Source organism: Zalophus californianus, chromosome 15, assembly GCF_009762305.2.
Source record: "Zalophus californianus isolate mZalCal1 chromosome 15, mZalCal1.pri.v2, whole genome shotgun sequence".
Lineage (NCBI taxonomy): Eukaryota > Metazoa > Chordata > Mammalia > Carnivora > Otariidae > Zalophus > Zalophus californianus.
The window spans coordinates 46,925,879-46,943,704 of NC_045609.1; the positions used below are offsets into that span (position 1 = coordinate 46,925,879).

Genomic DNA, 17,826 nt, shown 5'->3' on the forward strand with positions numbered 1-17,826 from the left:
GCCAGCCAGAGGCTGTAGTCTGCAAATGTGTATTCTAGCTCATTGATTGCATCTCTGATCTTTGTGACTTCTTTTCATCCGTCTACTTTAGGTTTCATTGGGTCTTCTTTCTCTAGTTGCTTATAGTGATTAGTGCTACACCAAGTACTGCTTCCAGGCACCCCGCCCCCAGATTTTGGTATGTTGTGTTGTGTTCATTTAAGTCAGCTCAAAATATTTTCAACTCCAAATAACTTCCCTTTGGATTTCTTCTTTGACCTATGAGTTATTTGGAAATGTGTTAGTCTCCAAATTGGGGGAATTTTCCAGAAATCTTTCTGTTATTGATTCCTAATTTAATTCCATTGTGGTCAGATAACACATGTTGTATGATTTAAATCCCTTTAAGACTTGGTTTTGCCCCAGAATATGGTCTGGCCTGGTAAGCGTTCTCTGAGCACTGTTTCTGATGAGAAATTGGCTGCCTCCCCGGCTCCACCGCATTTTGGTTCCTCTGCATGTAATGTGTCTTTCATCTTTTTCAGCTTCTGAGCAATTTGATTATGATGTGCCTCAGTATAGTTTTCTTCATGTTTCTAGTACTTAGGACTCATCGAGCTTCTCAGATTTCTGGATTTATAGTTTTCATAAAATTTGGAAATGTGGGGCCATTATGGCTTCAAATATACTCTTCCGTCCCCTCTCCCCATTTTGAGATTCCAAGTACATGTATATTAGCAACTGGAAGTTACCCTAGAGCTCACTGATACTCTGTTTATTCTTGTTAAATTCTCTTTTCTCTGTGTTTTATTTTTGGATAGTGTGGTAGGTAGTACAATAGTCCCCAAAGACACCGACTTCCTAGGCCCTGGGACCTGTGACTGCATTAGGCTACAGGGCAAAGAAGAATCAAGGTTGCAGATGGAATTAAGGTTGCTCATCAGTTGGGCCTTAAGGTAGGAAGATCCCCCTGGATTATACGGATGGGCCCACTGTAACCACAAGGGTCTTTAAAAGTAGAGGAAGGAGAGTCAGAGAGAAATCTGACCACGTACAGGTGACAGTGATGCGACGTGAGGGCTCAATGGCCATTTTTAGCCTCAAAGATGGAGGAAGGGGGCCAGCAGCTGAGAGAGACTGGCAGCCTCTGGAAGCTGGAAAAATCAGGACAATGGATTCTCCACTAGAACCTTCCAAAAGGAACTCAGCCCTACCGACACCATGATTTAAGCCCAGGGAGACCTGTGTCCAACTTCTGACCTACAGAGCAAGAAGATAATACATTGTGTTGTTCAAGCCAAGAGTTTGTCGTAATTTGTTACAGCAGCAACAGAGAACTAGACAATTTTGATTGCTATCTTCAATTTATCAATCTTTTTATCATCTTCTCTGTCTAACCTGCCATTAATTCTATCTAGTATATTTTTATCTCATACGTTTTAGGTTTGATCTCCAGAAGATTGATGTGGGTCTTTTTAAAAATAGTTTTCATGTCTCTACTTTACTTTTTGAACCTATGGAATACAGTTATAAAATCTGTTTTAATGTCTCTGTCTGCTAATTCTAATAGTGTCATCTCTAGGTTGGTGTCGGTTGATTGATTTTTCTCCACATTGTGGGTCCTATTTTCTTGCTGCTGTGCAGGCCTGATATTTTTTATTAGGTGCCAGACACTGTGATTCTTAAATGGTTGGGTGCTGAACATCTGTGTATTCCTCTAAAGATTCTTGAGTCCTGTTCTGGGATGAAGTTAGGTTACTTGGAAAGGGTTTGATCCTTACAGACTTCGCTTCTAAGGCTTCTTAGGTGGGTCCAGAACACTCAGGAGAGAGCTAATTATTCCCCACTGCAAAGGGAAAACCCTTTGTGTTTTCTATGCAATGCCCCATGAATCATGAGGCTTTCCAGGAGGGCAGGTGGGGTCAGGCACTATTCCCTGCCCTGTGTGAGAGGGCACACTGCTGCCTGGAATCCTCTCCAGTGGTTCTTTCCTCAGGCTCAGGTCATTTCCTCACATGCACACAGCTCCTTCCCCTGGGTATTCCATCCTGAAAACTCTAGATGCTTTGGTCTCTCCGTCTCTAGGCTCTGTGTCCTTAATGCATGGAGTCTAATGGGCTCCACCTGGATTTCCCCTTTCTGCATCACAGCCTGGAACTTTCTCAAGGCAGTAAGCTGGGGCATGTGTAGGGCTCACCTTGTTTGCATCCCATCTTTTGGGGATCACAGCCTTTCACTGAGTAATGTTTAGAATCTTAAATGTTTCATATGACTTGTCCTTTTTTGGGGGGGGCGGTTTAGGTGAGAGAGCAAATTGGTCCCTGTTGCTCCATCTTATCCAAAAGTGAAAGACCTGCTACCACTTTTTAAAGACCTACTATATGTAAAACACCGTGCAAGATGCTCAAAACACAGCCACACTTAGTCTTCATGAACACCATAGGAAGGAGTGTTACTGAACCCATTTTACAGATGAATAAACTGAAGCTCTGAGAAGTTACACATTTAGCTCACAAGCAAACAAGTGGAAGGGCCAGGATTCAAACCTAGGTTTGTTCAACTACACACTCATTCTCTATTTATAATATAGAACCTCCTCTGGCAGTGGAGGGCAATGCATGGAAGATAAAATAGGTCATTAAGGCAAACTCTGGGGTTTTCTACAGCATTCAATTATTTATGTGGACTTTTGCCTCTGCTGCTTAGGAAAGAGGTGTCTTAGCTTTAGTTAAAGAAAAAAATCATAACAGCCAATTATTTCAGGAAGAAGTACATCATGAAAGCGGAGGATCTCTTGCTACTGTTTTTGGTTTTCCCCTGTCCTTTTCTAAACCAGTCTGTGTGGCCACTGTTTTCAGCCCATCCTGACACAGGTGCAGGCCTCTGAGGCCTCCTTGAACGGGGCTGAGCCCAACCTGGGGCCCACCCTCGACTCCAGCAGGGGGAGCGCGGTGACTTCATGTCCCCAAGTGTCAGTCACACCCCACAACCTGGATGGTGAAGAAAATGGAGGTTGGCTGCTACCTTTTCAGGAGAATGAAAGGAGTTACTCCCCTAGCTCAGCACCTGGCCTCTGACAAGCACTCTTTAAATGCTCGCCTTTATTATCACATTCAGTTAACTACAACAGAGAGCAGACTTTTCCCACCTCAGCACTACTGATACTTTTTCCCTGGGGTGACGACCGGTGGTCTTGTGCAGAGAAGGGTGTTTAGCGGCATCCCCAGCCTCTTCCCACCAGATGCCCATAGCGGCCTGTCCCTCTCTCCCAGGCTGGCCACCAAAAAAGTCTCCATATATTGCCAAGGGTCCCTTGGGGGGCAGAACTTCCCCCAGTTAAGAATCAGATATAGAGCAACCAAATGTATGCTTCCTCTGAGTCTAAATTTAGTCTTTTACAATTCAACAGTTGTGTGACGTCCCACAGGCAGAGTACGGCTGGTCTGAAAATCATCACGACCTTCTCTATCCCGCCAGCCTCCTCTCGTGTTCCTACCTCAGGGCCAGGCAATCAGGTACCTCCGGCAGAAGGTTAGGGTCACCTGGCCTTCCCCCCCTTCCTTGTCCCCACACTGACCCACACTGTCCTCTGTGCAGTCTCAAGACTTTCTGTGATGACCATGCCATCCCTATGCTGATGACTTCCGAGTTCACTGTCCCCTGCCCTCCAGACCCAGTATCCACTGCCTGCCCCACAGCTCCACCGGGATGTCTCAGGAACCTCCCACTTACCTAGTACGAAAGCCACTCTGGATCTGCCCCACCCTCCCCTTCTCTGGTCAGGGCAACTCCCTCTTCTAGCTACTCAAGTGGAAACCAGATACACCCTCAGCTCTGTTCTCTCACATTTCACATCCATTCCTATCAGTAAGTTCCCTGGTTCCTCTGTCAAAAGATATTCAAAATCTGACCACTATTCACTGTTCCACCTCGTCCTGGCCACCGTCTTTTCACATCTGGGTCACTGGTGTGGTCTCTAGGCCCTGGCTTGCCCCTACGGTCTGTTCTCAATATGGTGGCCACAGTGGCCCAGTAAGACCCACACCAGCTCACACGCCTCTGCTCAAAGCAAAAAGTGGCCCTCGAAGCAGAGTCCTTACAATGATCTGCCAGGCGGCTCCCTCCCACCCCCACCCCACCCCAGCCTCCCAACCCTCCCGCTACTCCTCTGACTTCATGGCTTTCATGGCTGCTCTCTCCTCAGCTCTCAGCCATTACTCCCATTACTCAAACCACCAGGCATGCTCTTGCCTGAAGGTCTCTGCCCCTGCCCTTGCTGTTGCCCCAGAAGCTGTTCTCCCAGACACAACCTTGCCCCCTTCAGGTCTGTCCTCAAATGTTGCCTTCTTGGGGCATCTGTCCTGATCACCCTATTTAAATGTCATCATCCACTGCAACCCATGCCTCTTCCCGGCCTTGATTTCTCCACAGCACTTAGCACAATCCAGGACACATATAGTTTATGTGTTTACGTGATATGCTTATTTATACTGTTTATTTTTGGGCCACCCCACTCCGTCCATCTTAGCAGCAACTCCAGCACACCAAGCAATGCCTGGCCCGGGGAGGGCATGCAGAGAGTCTGTGATGAATGGAAGGTTAATTGCAGTGGCAGCAGAACCAAGGTGATGGGCACACAAAAAGCACTCGCTCTAAGGTAGGTGTGATGTCAAAGAATCGATGAGCATCACGTCTGAACACTCACAAAGGAAGTGGTGCCATTATCCCAATCTTACAGGAAAGGAAACTGAGGCCCAGAGATGTTTAGAAGCATGTCCAAGCTGTAAAATCAGTGAACTAGGACCCTAGGCAGACTGGTTCCTGACTCTGCCCCCACTCTGTTCAAGGGACTGGCTCCCAGGTGACCCAGCCAGGACCCCAATCCAGCTTTTCTTGTTTCCAGCTGGGCCTTTCTTCCTCTCTGAGCTCCTCAGTTTAAGAAACTCCCTTTGTGCATGAGCCTTTCTTTCCACCCATGCAAGGGGCTTTGGTGGAGAGAGGGTGACTCCAAAATGCAGTGGATCCTGGTAGGGGTTCCAGGACAGGAACCACTCTCTCTCAACTTTTCCGTATAAAAATTTTTTATAATAAAAAGAAAAAAAAGAGTAAATGATATTTATGAAAGCATTTTTTAAACTACTGTAGTGCAAAGGACTCATTCTAGGACATTCAGGTGAAAAAATTGTCATTCCGATGTAATTAATCAAACACTATCTGTATTAGGCCAGGAGTTACAGAAAATTGTTTAAAAAAAAATAAAAGAAGTCACTATTTAAAGGTGACAGTAACTGCAATAGATGACCAGCCACTGGGCCCTCCGTCTTTCTACTGGGAGCCCAGGGGAGTGGTGAGCCCCAGGGAAGCCCCACTGATGGATTCCCAGGGGTGAAGGCCAAGTGTGGGAATACAGCTGTCTGAGGCACTGTGGGCCAATGGAAATATCATGCAAGCTACATGTACGTTTTTAAATGTTTTCGTAGCTACATTTAAAAAGTATAAAGAGACAGGTGAAATTATTTTGAATGATATATTTATCCCCACACATCTAAAACAGTACCATTCATTTCAATCTGTAATCGCTAATTTTAATGTGTTTTTTATACGCGGTCTTCAGAATCTAGTGTGTATTTTGCACCAGCAGCCCACCCAGACTAGCCGCATTTCAAGTGCTCAGTAGCCATATGGGCTGGTGGCTACGGGACAGCCTCAAAGCTGGGGCTGGAGGGGCGGGGGAGAACCTCCACCCTCAGACTTGCTGAGGCTGTGTGTGTGGGCGTGGGGAACAGTGCCAGCTTGGATCAATGCCTAGGAGCCAGCCTGCCCTGTCTGCAGTCTCCAGCGGCTGCCTCCCTGCCCATCCCTGCCAACCCACACCAGGCTGACCCCAACCTGGGTCCAAGCCGCCCCTTGGGTTCCTGTCCTCTGTCTCTGCTCATTTCTTTTGACCTGCTTGGAGTCACCCGACACCGCTGGCCCTTCAAGGGTTAATCACCCCTGGCCTCGTGTCCCCACAGCCTGCCCTTGACCCCGGCTGCCCACTTACCCCTGGGCTGAAGCCTGCTCCTCCTCAGATGCCTGGCGGGGCAGAAGGGCATGGTGTGGCAGTGGAGGGGGACGGGGTTGTGGCCGCAGAAGCAACCGCTGGGCACAGCCCGCCGGGCGACGGAGGCGGGGCGCGCTGGCGGGCGGTGGCTCCCGCACTCTGCCGCGGGCACCCGGCCAGGCCCTTTTTGTCTCCTTTGGGGAACTTCTGCACTCTTCAGCCCCCCAGAGCCGGGACTGTCTGGGGCGGGGCGAGGAGGAGGCCAGAGCCAGCCGGATCCCCGCGGGGCCCTCCCGCTGCTGCGGGGGCCGCAGGGTTTCAAGCCGCGGAAATCCCAGCGCAGGTGTCCTGCGCCCGCCACCTTGCGCGCTCCCTCCCCTGCATTCCCCCACCCAGAGCTCAGCAAGGGCCTCGGCCCGTCTGCTGCCTGCTGCTGTGTCTCTCCAGTCCCCTAGCTCGCCAGGGCCCCAGAGCACAGGGCTGGACCCCCAGCCCCACCAACTCTGTGCCTCAGGGTCCTGGCCAACTGGAGACTCAGAGCCCACCTCAGTGGGTTGGTGGGGACTCAATGAACACATGGAAGAAGCCTGAGAAATATAAGCGCTTACTGGCCACAGAATCTCTCAGTTTTCATTTTATCATGGGCAAAAGGAGGCCAGTAACTAACCGGATCGTTCCAGTGGGAAGACAAGGAAGCCATGAGCTGGGCATGCCACCTGCACAGGCTTTGTAAGCCACCACCATCCCTGCCTGAGACAGGGAAACCCGGGACCTGGGAACTTTCAGCAGCCCAGGGCCACCCGCCTGGCACAGTAAGGACTCGAACTTAGCTGTCTGGGACTCTTTCCATGAAATCAGCTGCCATCCCTATGGTGTCTCCACCATCCTTGAGACAAAGAGAGCCGGAGACAGCCCCCTTGCCCAGCCTGGCTGTATCTCCTGTATCACTCATTCCTTCCAGGACACCGTGTCAGAACCTGGACCACAGAAAGCTCTGAAGTTATTTCCTAAAGGGCTGGGGCAGGCAGCGGGTGTGAAACTCTGGTAAGAGGCCATACTGGTGTTGATGTCACCTGTTCATGTGCCCATCTCTCCCCCCCATTTGTCCATCTGTCTGTCCACCCACCCAACGATCCATCCATCCACCCCACCCATTCATCCATCCACCCACCCATTCATCCATCTGTCCATCCATCCACCCATCCACCCATTCATCCCTCCCTCCCTTCAACAAAGAAAAGCAACCAATTAAGAACAAAGCATATCTGCTTAAAATTATTCGGAGGGCCTACTGTTCTTGGCATAAAACCCAACTCTCCTGTGACCCTGGGGTTCCAGGTTCCCTGACCACGTGTCCCCCCACTTGCCCACCCTTACTGCCCTCAGCCATTTGGACTCTCTCTTCCTCAGACGCACTCTCTTCCAACTAGAACGTCTGCACTTACAGGTGCTCAGAAGGTTGTTTTCCCAGGTCCCTGTGGGGCCAGCTTCCTTGTGCCTTCACATCCCAGCTCAGATGTCACTACAGAAACTCTCCCCTTCCCCAGGGGAGAACCCCTGTCAAATAACTGTCCCTCCTGCCCAATGACTCTTGTACTCTTTTCTCTGTAGAGCTTATCACACTGGGAAATTAGCTTATTTCTCTACTTGTTAACTGTGTCTTTGTGAGAGGAGACAAGTTTCATGGGAGCGGTGCATGCAACCCTTGGTCCGGCTGGTATCCCCAGGGACTGGTCCAGTGTCTGGAAAAGGGTGGGAACTCAAGGAATGGCAGTGGTCACCGTGGGGACACATGGAGAGCTCTGTGGAAGTGACAGGCAATCTCGCTTAGGACAACATCCAACTTTTATTGGGTCTTCACAATATTCTGGGCATAGTTTCTACAAACTGCACATCGTAGCTCAGTATTTTAGCCTCACGATGACCCTCTAAGACAGTACAGTGACGAGTCACTTTGCAGATGAGAAAACAGAGCCGGAGTAAGTTGTCTGAGGTCACGTGACTAACTGAGGGCGGCTTACAGCGACCCTGGGCAGCAAGGCGAAACTGCACGCCAGCTGGTCTCCTAAAGTGTTGGCCACTCACACTCCACTCCTGCGGGCTGAGGATCTGTCCTCCTGGTTCCATCTCTGTGGTGGGCAGCATCTGAGAGAGCCCCCAGTGAGCCCTGCTTCCTGGCATCAGGAATGTGGGCTGAACCTAGTAACTTTCTTTCAATGAATAGAAATGGCAAAAGGTGACGGATGTCACCTCTGAGATTAGGTTCCAAAGAGACGGGCTTGTATCTTGTGTGCCCTCCTTGGCAGCAGCCCTCAGCGGGGGGGGGGGGGATGAGAAGAGACTAACACCGCACCTCTGCATTTCTAGAAAGCCTTTTCATTGTCATAAATGTGAGAGAAAAAGGAGATGAGGGAAGGCAGAGGGACCCAGGAAAGAGGATGTTGAAAGCTGGGGGGGGGCGGGGTCCTAAACACTCCGCCTCCCCCTCTGCTCCATCACCAGGGCGGCCCGTGCCTGCCACAGGCCCAGGGGGCTGGGAGGGGTGGAGGGCAGAACATCAGGAGGTGTCCCAGTGACTGGAGGAAAGGCTCAGGTCCCCGCGGTCCCTTCAGGGCTTTCTTGAATCTGTTTTTCCAAGGAAAAACCTTAGAAGGCACTTCACAACGTTTAACATCCATTTTGATGGAAATTTTACATGAAATAAAAACAGACGGCCCCTTCTTCAACATGGATGTAGAACCAGTGCTGTGTTCATGGGGAGACACCAGCAGCACTGCTGTCAAGGCCAGAGACGACAGGAGTCGGCCCACCACCGTCACTGCTGCTTCCCATTTTCCTGGACGTCTTCGGCAGTGCAATTAGATTGGAGAAAGAACATCAAACAAGTGTTATTATTACTGCTATTGTTATTTATATATGTGGAAAACCAAAGTCAATGACCTGAAAGCGACTGCAAGCAGTAAGAGATCGTAGTAAGGTGGCCAGACGGAGAATTAATATACAGAGACCACAAGCTATTTATAAATTAGAAGAAACAGAAACACCATCATGTAAATAGGAAAACCCACATTATAGGATACTGATTCACCCGGATTTCATCTATACATTGAACACAAGAAAGTACTCGTAGCATTTCTTTTTAAATTAAACAAGTTGATTCTAAAGTTCGTAACAAAAACAGCAAATGCATTTTGGGAAGAAAAAAAGTGAAGTGAGACCAATTTATTAAAACGGAGTCAAGTATCCAGCTAGGGTAAGTGAAACCAGCCAGGTCCCTAGGTACATGAGCAGAGATAGATTCAAATACGCACTGGAGTTTGGAAATAAGAGTTATTTCAAGTGTGCAAGGACAAGACATTATTTAATAAATGGAAGAGAGACAAAGGGACAGCCACCTGGAGAAAAATGACCGAGTTGGATCCTTATATCTCACCTTACAACAAAATAAAAATTCACCTTGAACCAAATTTTTAAAGATGAAAAATGAAACCACGGAAGCACAAGGATCAACAGTGGGAGGAATTCCCTATGATCTCCAAACCGGGGAAGGCCTTTCGACATATGACACAAACCACCAGAGACCACAAAAGAAAATTTTACTCCACAAAAGTGGCAGGGCAAAGAAAAGAAAGTGAAAAGACAAATGACAAAAGGAGATGAGATGGACAGACAGTCATCAAATGTGATGCTCTGTGGGTATTAAAAACTGTGAGGATGTGCTTAATGCCCAGATTTGGAATGTTCTCTGCTAGATACTGTCAGGTGAAAAACGCAGTGATATGCTCAGTCGGTTGGGCTCTGCCTTCGGCTCAGGTCATGATCTCAGGGTTCTGGGATCGAGCCCTGCATCGGGCTCCCTGCTCCGCGGAGCGCCTGCTTCTCCCTCTCCCTGCCGCTCTGCCTACTTGTGCTCTCTGTCAAATAAATAAATTAATTAAAATCTTAAAAAAAAAAAAAACAAGAAAAACCTAAATGACAATAGAATTTATTTTTTTAACTTTTTTAAATGACAACAGAATTCATATAAAGTGACAGTGAAAGAAGCCTCCCATCACCTGTGGGCCATGGGGGCAATGAGGGGGTGGGCTGTAGGCTGTGCATTCAGCAGGGAATGGCCTAATGGGCCTACAGGCAGCTGGGAGTCACTGGGGGGTGGGGGTTGAACCAGCTCACCGAGGGGTGGGAGGGGGTGCACTATGTTGGTAGGAGCAGATTTTTGTATCTCTTTAGGGAATAGTTTGACAATATCAGAATTTTAAATGGCCAGCAATCTCTTCCCTCCAGGGAATTTACTCTGTGGATAAATTCGCTCATGTGCATAAGGAGGCAGCAAGAATAAACTGGGGACAACTTAACAGTCCATCAAGTTACATAAATAATGTACTGAGTAAATAAATTATGTATCCCCCCCCCCAAAAAAAAGGTGGCAGGATATGTGGTAGGGGATGACACATTATTAAGGAGAAAGCACAAAACAGTGTGACCAGTAAGCTGCCATTTGCAAGAGTCACATGTACATAGGGGCGGGGTGGTGTGAGCCCATTTCTGCAAGGAGTGCAGGACTGGGCGCAGGGGCCCGGGCTTGCTTCAGGAGGGGAGGCAGGGGGCTCGGGAACAGAGAGGCTTACTTCTCCCTAAGGACTCTTTGAAGTGTGTAAGTGTGTGTGTGTGTGTGTGTGTGTGTGTGTCTTATGGGCACAGATTACTTTCTTGAATAAAGATTATTTCTTTTTATTGTTAAGGGAGGTGGTAGTTCCTGTGTGTGGTCCTGGAGAAGTTAGATCTGCCTGGTGCTTTGAGTACTTTTTTTTTTTTTTTTAAGATTTTATCTTTCAGTAATCTCTATACCTGATGTGGGGTTTGAACCCACAACCCCAAAAATCAAGAGCCGCATGCTCCACCGACTGAGCCAGCCAGGGGCCCCTTGAGTACTTTTAACTTAGGAAAATGCCCCAGACATTCTTCAAATGGTTTGAGCTCCAACTTCCCCTCTTGCCAGCCCATCCCACACCAGAGTTTCATTTCTCAAACCCTGCATCTCCCTGGGAAATCTTTTGTGGTTCTGGGGATGTGGGGCTTTTAGGGAATCCATACTGACCTTGCCCCAGGCAGCACCCGTGGGGGAATGGGACTGTGATTTTTCTCACAAGGGACAATTGCAGAAGTGAAGCAAGAATGTAGGGCTGTCTGGGGAATGCCTGGCCAGAGGGTCCCCTCTGAAATGCAAGTCACATCTCTCCCTTCCCTGGTAAGAATTCCACATCACGGCCTTCCTCCTCTGCCTTCAGGTGTCCCAGCTGGCTGCTTCCCACCTGGGCTCCTCTGTGATCAGCTGAGTGTTCCTTTTCAGGATGGCCACTCCAAGCACTCTGCCCCCCTTCCTGTTCCCGGGATATGCCATGCACTTCATGCCTCGCTGTCTTCGCACATGCTGTTCCCTTCTTCTTGGGACACCTTTCCACTTTACATTTGGTAAACTCCTACATCATTCATCAAGACCCAGCTCAAAGAGCCCCACTTCTCCTTCACCTTCCTTAACTGTTCCCCCTCGCCCACTCTCAGTGTTCCTTATGCCATTCTTCCACAAACAGGTATTACAAGTCTACCACGTGCCAAGCACGGTGCCATGTGCTGGGGACACGGCAGTGACAAAACCTTGGAGAATGCAGCCCAGTGGGGAGGACTGGCCTGGACCATTATCAGACACACATGCAAAACCACCACCATCGAAAACTTAGGCAGGATTCCAGAGGTCTGGGGGGGTGGGGGCTGAGACTGTAGTTTGTGGGAAGGCTGCATGGCCAGGACTGGAAGAAACCGCTGATGGTAAGGCCAGGTCCCCCTGCCCCCCCTTTAAAAATAACCTTTGTGGGGAGAAAAAACAAACAAGTGAAAAATAGCACCGTATTCAAATGCAGTATGCTAATTGCCAGAGGAAGGGCAGGTTCTGCATGGCTCAAGGGTGGGGAGTTGTAAGGGAAGAGGGGTGGGCCTGACACTTAGAACGAAAAAGAATGCAATTTATGCTGAGTCACCTGGAGGGAATAATGGTTTAATTCATTATTCTAGGGATGGACAAGGGAATTAACATTTATGAAAAGCCTACTCGGTGCCACCTTCCTTACAAACCCTCGGATTCGAGCTCTCCAAGGTCTGCGTGTGGGGCTGGGAGGAGGAAGATTCCCTGCTCCTGCTGGGCCTCAGGCTGCCAATGCCGGCACAGGCTTGTACCCCTCCCAACAAGAGTGTGCAGGAGAAGCCCTCACCAGTGGCCAAGGCTCCCAAGCCCTGGGATCTAGTAAGTGGTGGAAGCTTGGCGTGCACCTAGGACCCCTCCTCCGACCACACCCAGCCGGGTCCCCTTCCAGCCCCAGGGTTCCTACCCTCCTGGGCTCACTTCTAGGATTCTTTGGGTATGAGCTGCATCCAATACCTCTCCTACACCTGATAGAACTTTTTGCTCCGGTGAGTGCATCAGCACATCCGTTAAATGAGTGAGCAAAGCACTGTGGGCTGATGGGAGCTGTTATTAACTGCGGGAAACTGGAACCTTTGCTACTTTGTATTACTACCGAGTATGTCCCCCCCACTAACTCCACTCAGCCTGGGCTCTTCAAAACCAAAGCCCGAGACAAGAGCTCGTGTGCTGGTGCATTTGGGAAGTTACCCCAGGGAGAGGTGCAGGGCAGGGAGTGAACGCGGGAAGTGGACAGAGCCCAGAAGGATGTGGGCTGGACCAGGTTGCTGCTCTGGGGGCCCAGGGGCTCCATCCTGCCACCCCATGAGCTCCTAGCCCAGGGACGAAAGGGGAGCAGCTACCCATTGGCTCCAGTTACCCACTGGTCAAGGGTGGTCCCCAGAGATTTCCACTTCCCTCCCCTCCCCTCCCCTTTCCCCACCGGCTCTGAAGGGTGTGACCTGTGCAGCACTGGTAGGGAGCCTCTTCCTTTCAAAGGGATAACAGATACTCGGGGAGACCCTACTATGCCAGCTTTGTGCTTGGCACAGGGATAGCAGGGGCGGGGGGGGGGCACATGGGTGAACAAGACAGGCAAGGCCCCACCCTCCTGGAGCTTATTCTTGGGGGAAGTGGACAGGACAAGGAAGGAGGCAAGCTCAAGTGGGGTGACTAAGGCAAGATGGGGTGCGGTTGCTACTTAAGCAGGGGATCAGTAAAGGCCCACTTGAGGAGGGGGCCCCTGAGCCACGCACTAAGTGACAAGAAGGGCTGGTTTTCCTGCACTGATCTGGTCCGGGCACAGAGGGTTGAGGGCGCAGGCAGCAACTGCCAAGGCCCTGGGGTAGGAAAAGTTCTGAGATCCTCTACAGGGCTCAGCACACCCAGGAGGCTGTGAGTCAGTCGGGAGGTAGATAGGAGGTGGTGGCAGGTTTCCAGGGAGGGGTGCAGGGGGCGATGAGTGCCTGGTTCGGGATCTGTCGTGGTGGTGGTAGTGATCCAGAGGAAGTGCAGAACAAGGGTCAACCTCCAGGCACTGGGCCCAATGCCAATGAGAGGAGAGGGCGTCTCAGGTCCTACCACACCCGGCTCACTCTCTCCAGGAACTGGACACTTCAGACAAAATCTAATAAACAAAAATCACTTTGTAATTGTAATCACCAATTTTTAAAATGCTGATGGCTTCCGTTCTCATCCCCTTCCCAACTGAACCCCACCTGGGCTCAAACCCAGCTGCTTGAAAAGCACAGACTGAGGAGGGATCGCTGCCCTTTTCCCGGAGGTTAGCCCCCTGCACCCAGGCCCCTGGACTGGCATCACCCGGGAAGGACTGGAGTACAGAGCAGGGGCTGACCTGCGCTCAAGGGCCTGGCCCGGATTCTTATGATTGACACCAGGAGGTGGCGGCCAGCCCATGGCTACATCTTCATTTCTCCGTTTACCAGAAGTTCTTGTTTGTCCCCAGGTACTGGATACAGACCTTCGGAACAGGTGTTTGAGAACGGCCCGCCCTGAAGGACATTCTTGGGTCCTATCGTGGCACAACCTGAATCCTGCCAGGCGGCATGCTAGGAACTGGGGACGCAGAAATTAAGCCCGCGTCCTCAGGGAGCCAAGGGCAGGCGGGTCAGCCACAGACTGGGAAACAACCCAAGAAGACAAACTGGCAACAAAAAAGACATCTGCTCTCTACTCCAGAATCTGGGAGGAGGTCCACTTGACAGATGGATGCTCCTCCCCTGCCTCTCCGCTCTTTATTATGGAGGTCGTCAGCCCCTTCTCTTGTTCTGCATCACAAAACCTCTACCTCACGGGCACTCTCCCCGGTGAGGGGTGGGGGGCGGGGAGGAGGCCTGCAGGCCCCTCCGTTCCCTCCAGCAGCCCGGAGGAGTAGGGAAAGCAGAATTCCTAGGGTGACCATTTCTACTTCCCCCAGACAAGTTGGGCTTCCTGGCCAAGGCCAGGCGGGCACAGAGTGGCGGGTCTGGAGGGCTGCCTGGAGGTGGCTGGCAGCAAATGTAGCCAAAGACCTGTAAGTAGTTCTGCCAGCTGGGGAGAAGGGCTGAGTGCAGAGGTAGGCTCAGGGAAAGGGACCTGCCAAATGGCACAGAAGTGCCCGGGGCCTGTGGGGCTCCACACCCATGTTCTACTCACCCAATCCCGCACACTCACCGCAACCTCCCAGTTCCCAGTTCCTCTCTGCCTGCTCTAGCCGCTCACGTGGACGTTTGTTGAGGCACAGAATCTATGTTGGGCACCTGAGAAATTCCCTTAATTTAGTATGGACACCACGGATCTCTCACTAGTGCTCTTTTCCTTTGCCGGGGCGGCGGGGGGGGGGGGGGGGGGGGCCTCTGGTGAGGCCCAGCCAGATGCGGGCCCAGCCACCTCCGGCAGGTGTGTGGGAGCTCAGGGCTTCAGCTAAATGTTCTCTCCACACACTTTTCACCCAAATTCTTCTGGTTCTTAAAACAAAACAAAACAAAACAAAACACTGTCTTTATAAGCTGCCTCCCTCCTGGAGGCCAGGTATAAACAACCACACCAGTAAGAAGTCTTGCAAGGATGGAAGCTAAATGTGTTCTCTGCTAACCAGCACCACTCCCTCGTCCAGTTCCTAGACACTGCTGCCATTCACATGCTAGTCTAAGAGCAAGGAACCCTCTGAAGGCAGCCATTCATCTTATAGTTTTAATGAATGTCATCCCGGAGAAGGACATTCACATCATCATTATTATTACTATTATTCACGTAGTCTAAGTGCATGGCATCCCTCTTGCCCCCTCTTCCAGGCAGCCACTCTCATTGTAGTCTAAATGAATGGCGCCCTCTGGTGGCACCAATTCACATTGTAGTTTACGTGAATCCCTGCCTCAGCAACTCCCTCCCCCTTCCGTCCTGGAGTTGCACAACCCTGTGGCCTCATGTTGTCACATTTAAGCCTTAAGACAACCCTGGGGAAGTACTTATTTTTCCACTTTCTACAGAAAAAAACTGCCCAAAGTCTCCCAGCCAGAGAGCCAGAGCTGAGATTTTATGCCTTGTCCATCTGGTGTCCATTGCTTTCCCCCTCAGCAGAACCGGAAGGACTGAGGGGCAAAACCTCCACTCCTCCAGGCTCTCAGGCCTTCCTGCCCCGCTCAGTCCCACAGCAAGCCCCACACTAGGCCTTACAGATCCCGTTTTACTGATAGGGAAACTGAGGCATGGAAATGCCAAGCTCCTTGCCTGAAAGGCTGCAGTCAGTGAATGACGGGGGCCTGCCCGTCTCAGAGGGAGGACCCCCCTCTCCAGGGCATCCTGCCTTCTCCCAGGATGGTAAGCTTCCAGCTCAACTTGCCAGGGCTCCAACCCTGGGCTGGCCACTATCCACACTGAGGTGGGTATTGTTCTTTACGTGGTGCTTCGCGAGAATCCCCAAACCGTCCCGGGGGTGTCAGTCTCTCACCCGGTCCTCACCCAGGTTTGCACAGCCAGGGCCCTTGTCAAGAGTCCCACTTTGTGCTGTAGTTGTGTGTAATGACCCCCATCACTGGTCAGAGAGTGGCCCAGTGTCCTCTATGACCAGCTGTTACCAGGGACTTGTCGGAGACCTGCCAAGGACATTTAAAGACCCACCACGGGAGTCTGGACATCAGTCCTGGCCAGCACAGCTGCCGAACGAGGGAGTTCCTGGGTCCTGGCCTGCCAGACCTTTCTGGGCAGCGAGGGGGTCTCTCCAGCAACCACCAGACACATAGCGGGTCTGCTGCAGGCTCTTGGCCTCAGGTGCAGCTGGGTCGGCTAAGCTGCCTCCTTTTGGAGGAATATCTGATTTTCTATGCAACACATGGTTAGGCGTCAGTGGAGGAAGACAAACGTTGAGAAGACATCAAGCCCTTTGGCCAGATGGGGCTCCAGCCCTATCCAGGTCCTGAAGCGGACACAGGAAGGTCCAGCTAGAACATCACTGGGCAGCTAGCAGCCCAGTGAGGGAGGGCCTGAAGGTTCTGTCTGGGAACAGCTGTCCAGCGCATGGTCCGTTGGCAAGGCTGGGGAGGGGGCTGTCCAACACCAGAGGAAACACTCACCCCCACTCAGCTCCTCGCTTCTAATAGGACCCCTGCTCACATGTTCCTGAGAATGCACTGTGGGTGCTGCTGCGGGGAGGGCAGAGAAGCAGCTGATGAGGACCCTGCTGTGGGTGGGGAGGACACGAACGCCCACCTGCAAACACCAGAACACCGGGGCCCTGCTTCTGGACAAAAGCCTTACCTCTCGGCTCCCTCTCCGATGACCCCCACTTCTTTGCTCTCATCTGTCCACCCAACTGTACCAGAGCTGAGCCCGTGTGTGGCCTGGTGACAGGGCTGACCAGACCTGGGCTGCTGGGGGGTGGCCGCTGGGAAGGGCACACTGTCACTTATGGGGAGCTAAATGCCGTCCTGCACTTGGCTGGCCAGCCTGGCCCAGGGCCCACTCCAGGCCAGAGCGATGGACCAGAGTCCATGCTGGACCCCAGGGGCCTTGCCTGGGAGCCCCCAAGACAGGGAGAGCCCCAGCACCCCCATCAGTGGGGCGGAGGGGTCCCCTCTGGCAGGGCCCAGACGGGATGCCGAGCACAGCAGAGCTTTGTTCCAACCTCTGCCATCGATCGCTGTGCAGACGCTCTGTGAATGGCACTGTTGTGGTATTTTAAGAAGATTCTACAAATAGCACTAACTCAGAATGGGCCTCAGAGCCAGCTCATGAATGCGGCAGTGGCGAGGGCGGGCCAGCCTGGGAGCTCAAGGAGGACAATGGGGCCTCACAGGGGAGGTAGGGCAGGATGTTGGGTGACCCTGGCCTCTTCCGGGGCTCCGTGGCCTCATTTCCCCCAGACATACCCAGGCCCTGCCCCCATCACCCAATTCTGATGGCCGGCTTCCTGGGAATTTATTGGGAAGGAGCAGCTCCCCAGACCTTGCAAATAAAAGGAGGGGATGCGACATCTTTCTGGCGCCTGCTACTCCCGGATCTGTAAGCTTCGATGATGTCCTGGGGGTCACAGGGGAGGCGGACACAGGAAGGAAGGATGTCCTTAGGTTTTCATCACAAATCACTTTATTAGGTAGCCAGAGAAACCTCAAAGATTCATAGTCCTGGCAGCCAAGGACTATTAACTGGAACCTTTCCAGAAGAGTCCATTCTTGAGACTTGAAAGACAGCTGAAGAAAGAAAAAGAACAGGGATTTGGGGGTCATTCGGAGCTAGCCTCAAACTTAGTGTGACCAGTGACATCTGGTTCCTTAACTCTCAGAGCCTCGATGTCTTCCTCTCTAAGACCAACAGTACCAGCCCCCCCTCGCAGGGTAGGTAGAAAAATCGG

At 51.4% G+C, this 17,826-nt stretch overlaps 1 protein-coding gene across 9 annotated transcripts in view; it reads right to left on the reverse strand.

Annotated features, from left to right (window-relative positions):
* The window catches only part of ARHGAP22 (Rho GTPase activating protein 22), a 172,338-nt gene that overhangs the window by 32,442 nt on the left and 122,070 nt on the right, over window positions 1–17,826 (reverse strand). Inside the window, exon 5 of one of the 9 annotated variants that reach the window (XM_027594630.2) lies at window positions 7,884–8,866. The exons of 6 other annotated variants lie outside the window; for them this stretch is intronic. In XM_027594630.2, the coding sequence (XP_027450431.2) occupies window positions 8,838–8,866 (29 nt within the window). In that variant the 3' untranslated portion in view covers window positions 7,884–8,837. Of the gene's footprint in view, window positions 1–7,883; window positions 8,867–17,541; window positions 17,666–17,826 lie in introns of those variants that run through there. 2 more of the 9 variants (XM_027594609.2, XM_027594620.2) reach the window with 2 other exon arrangements.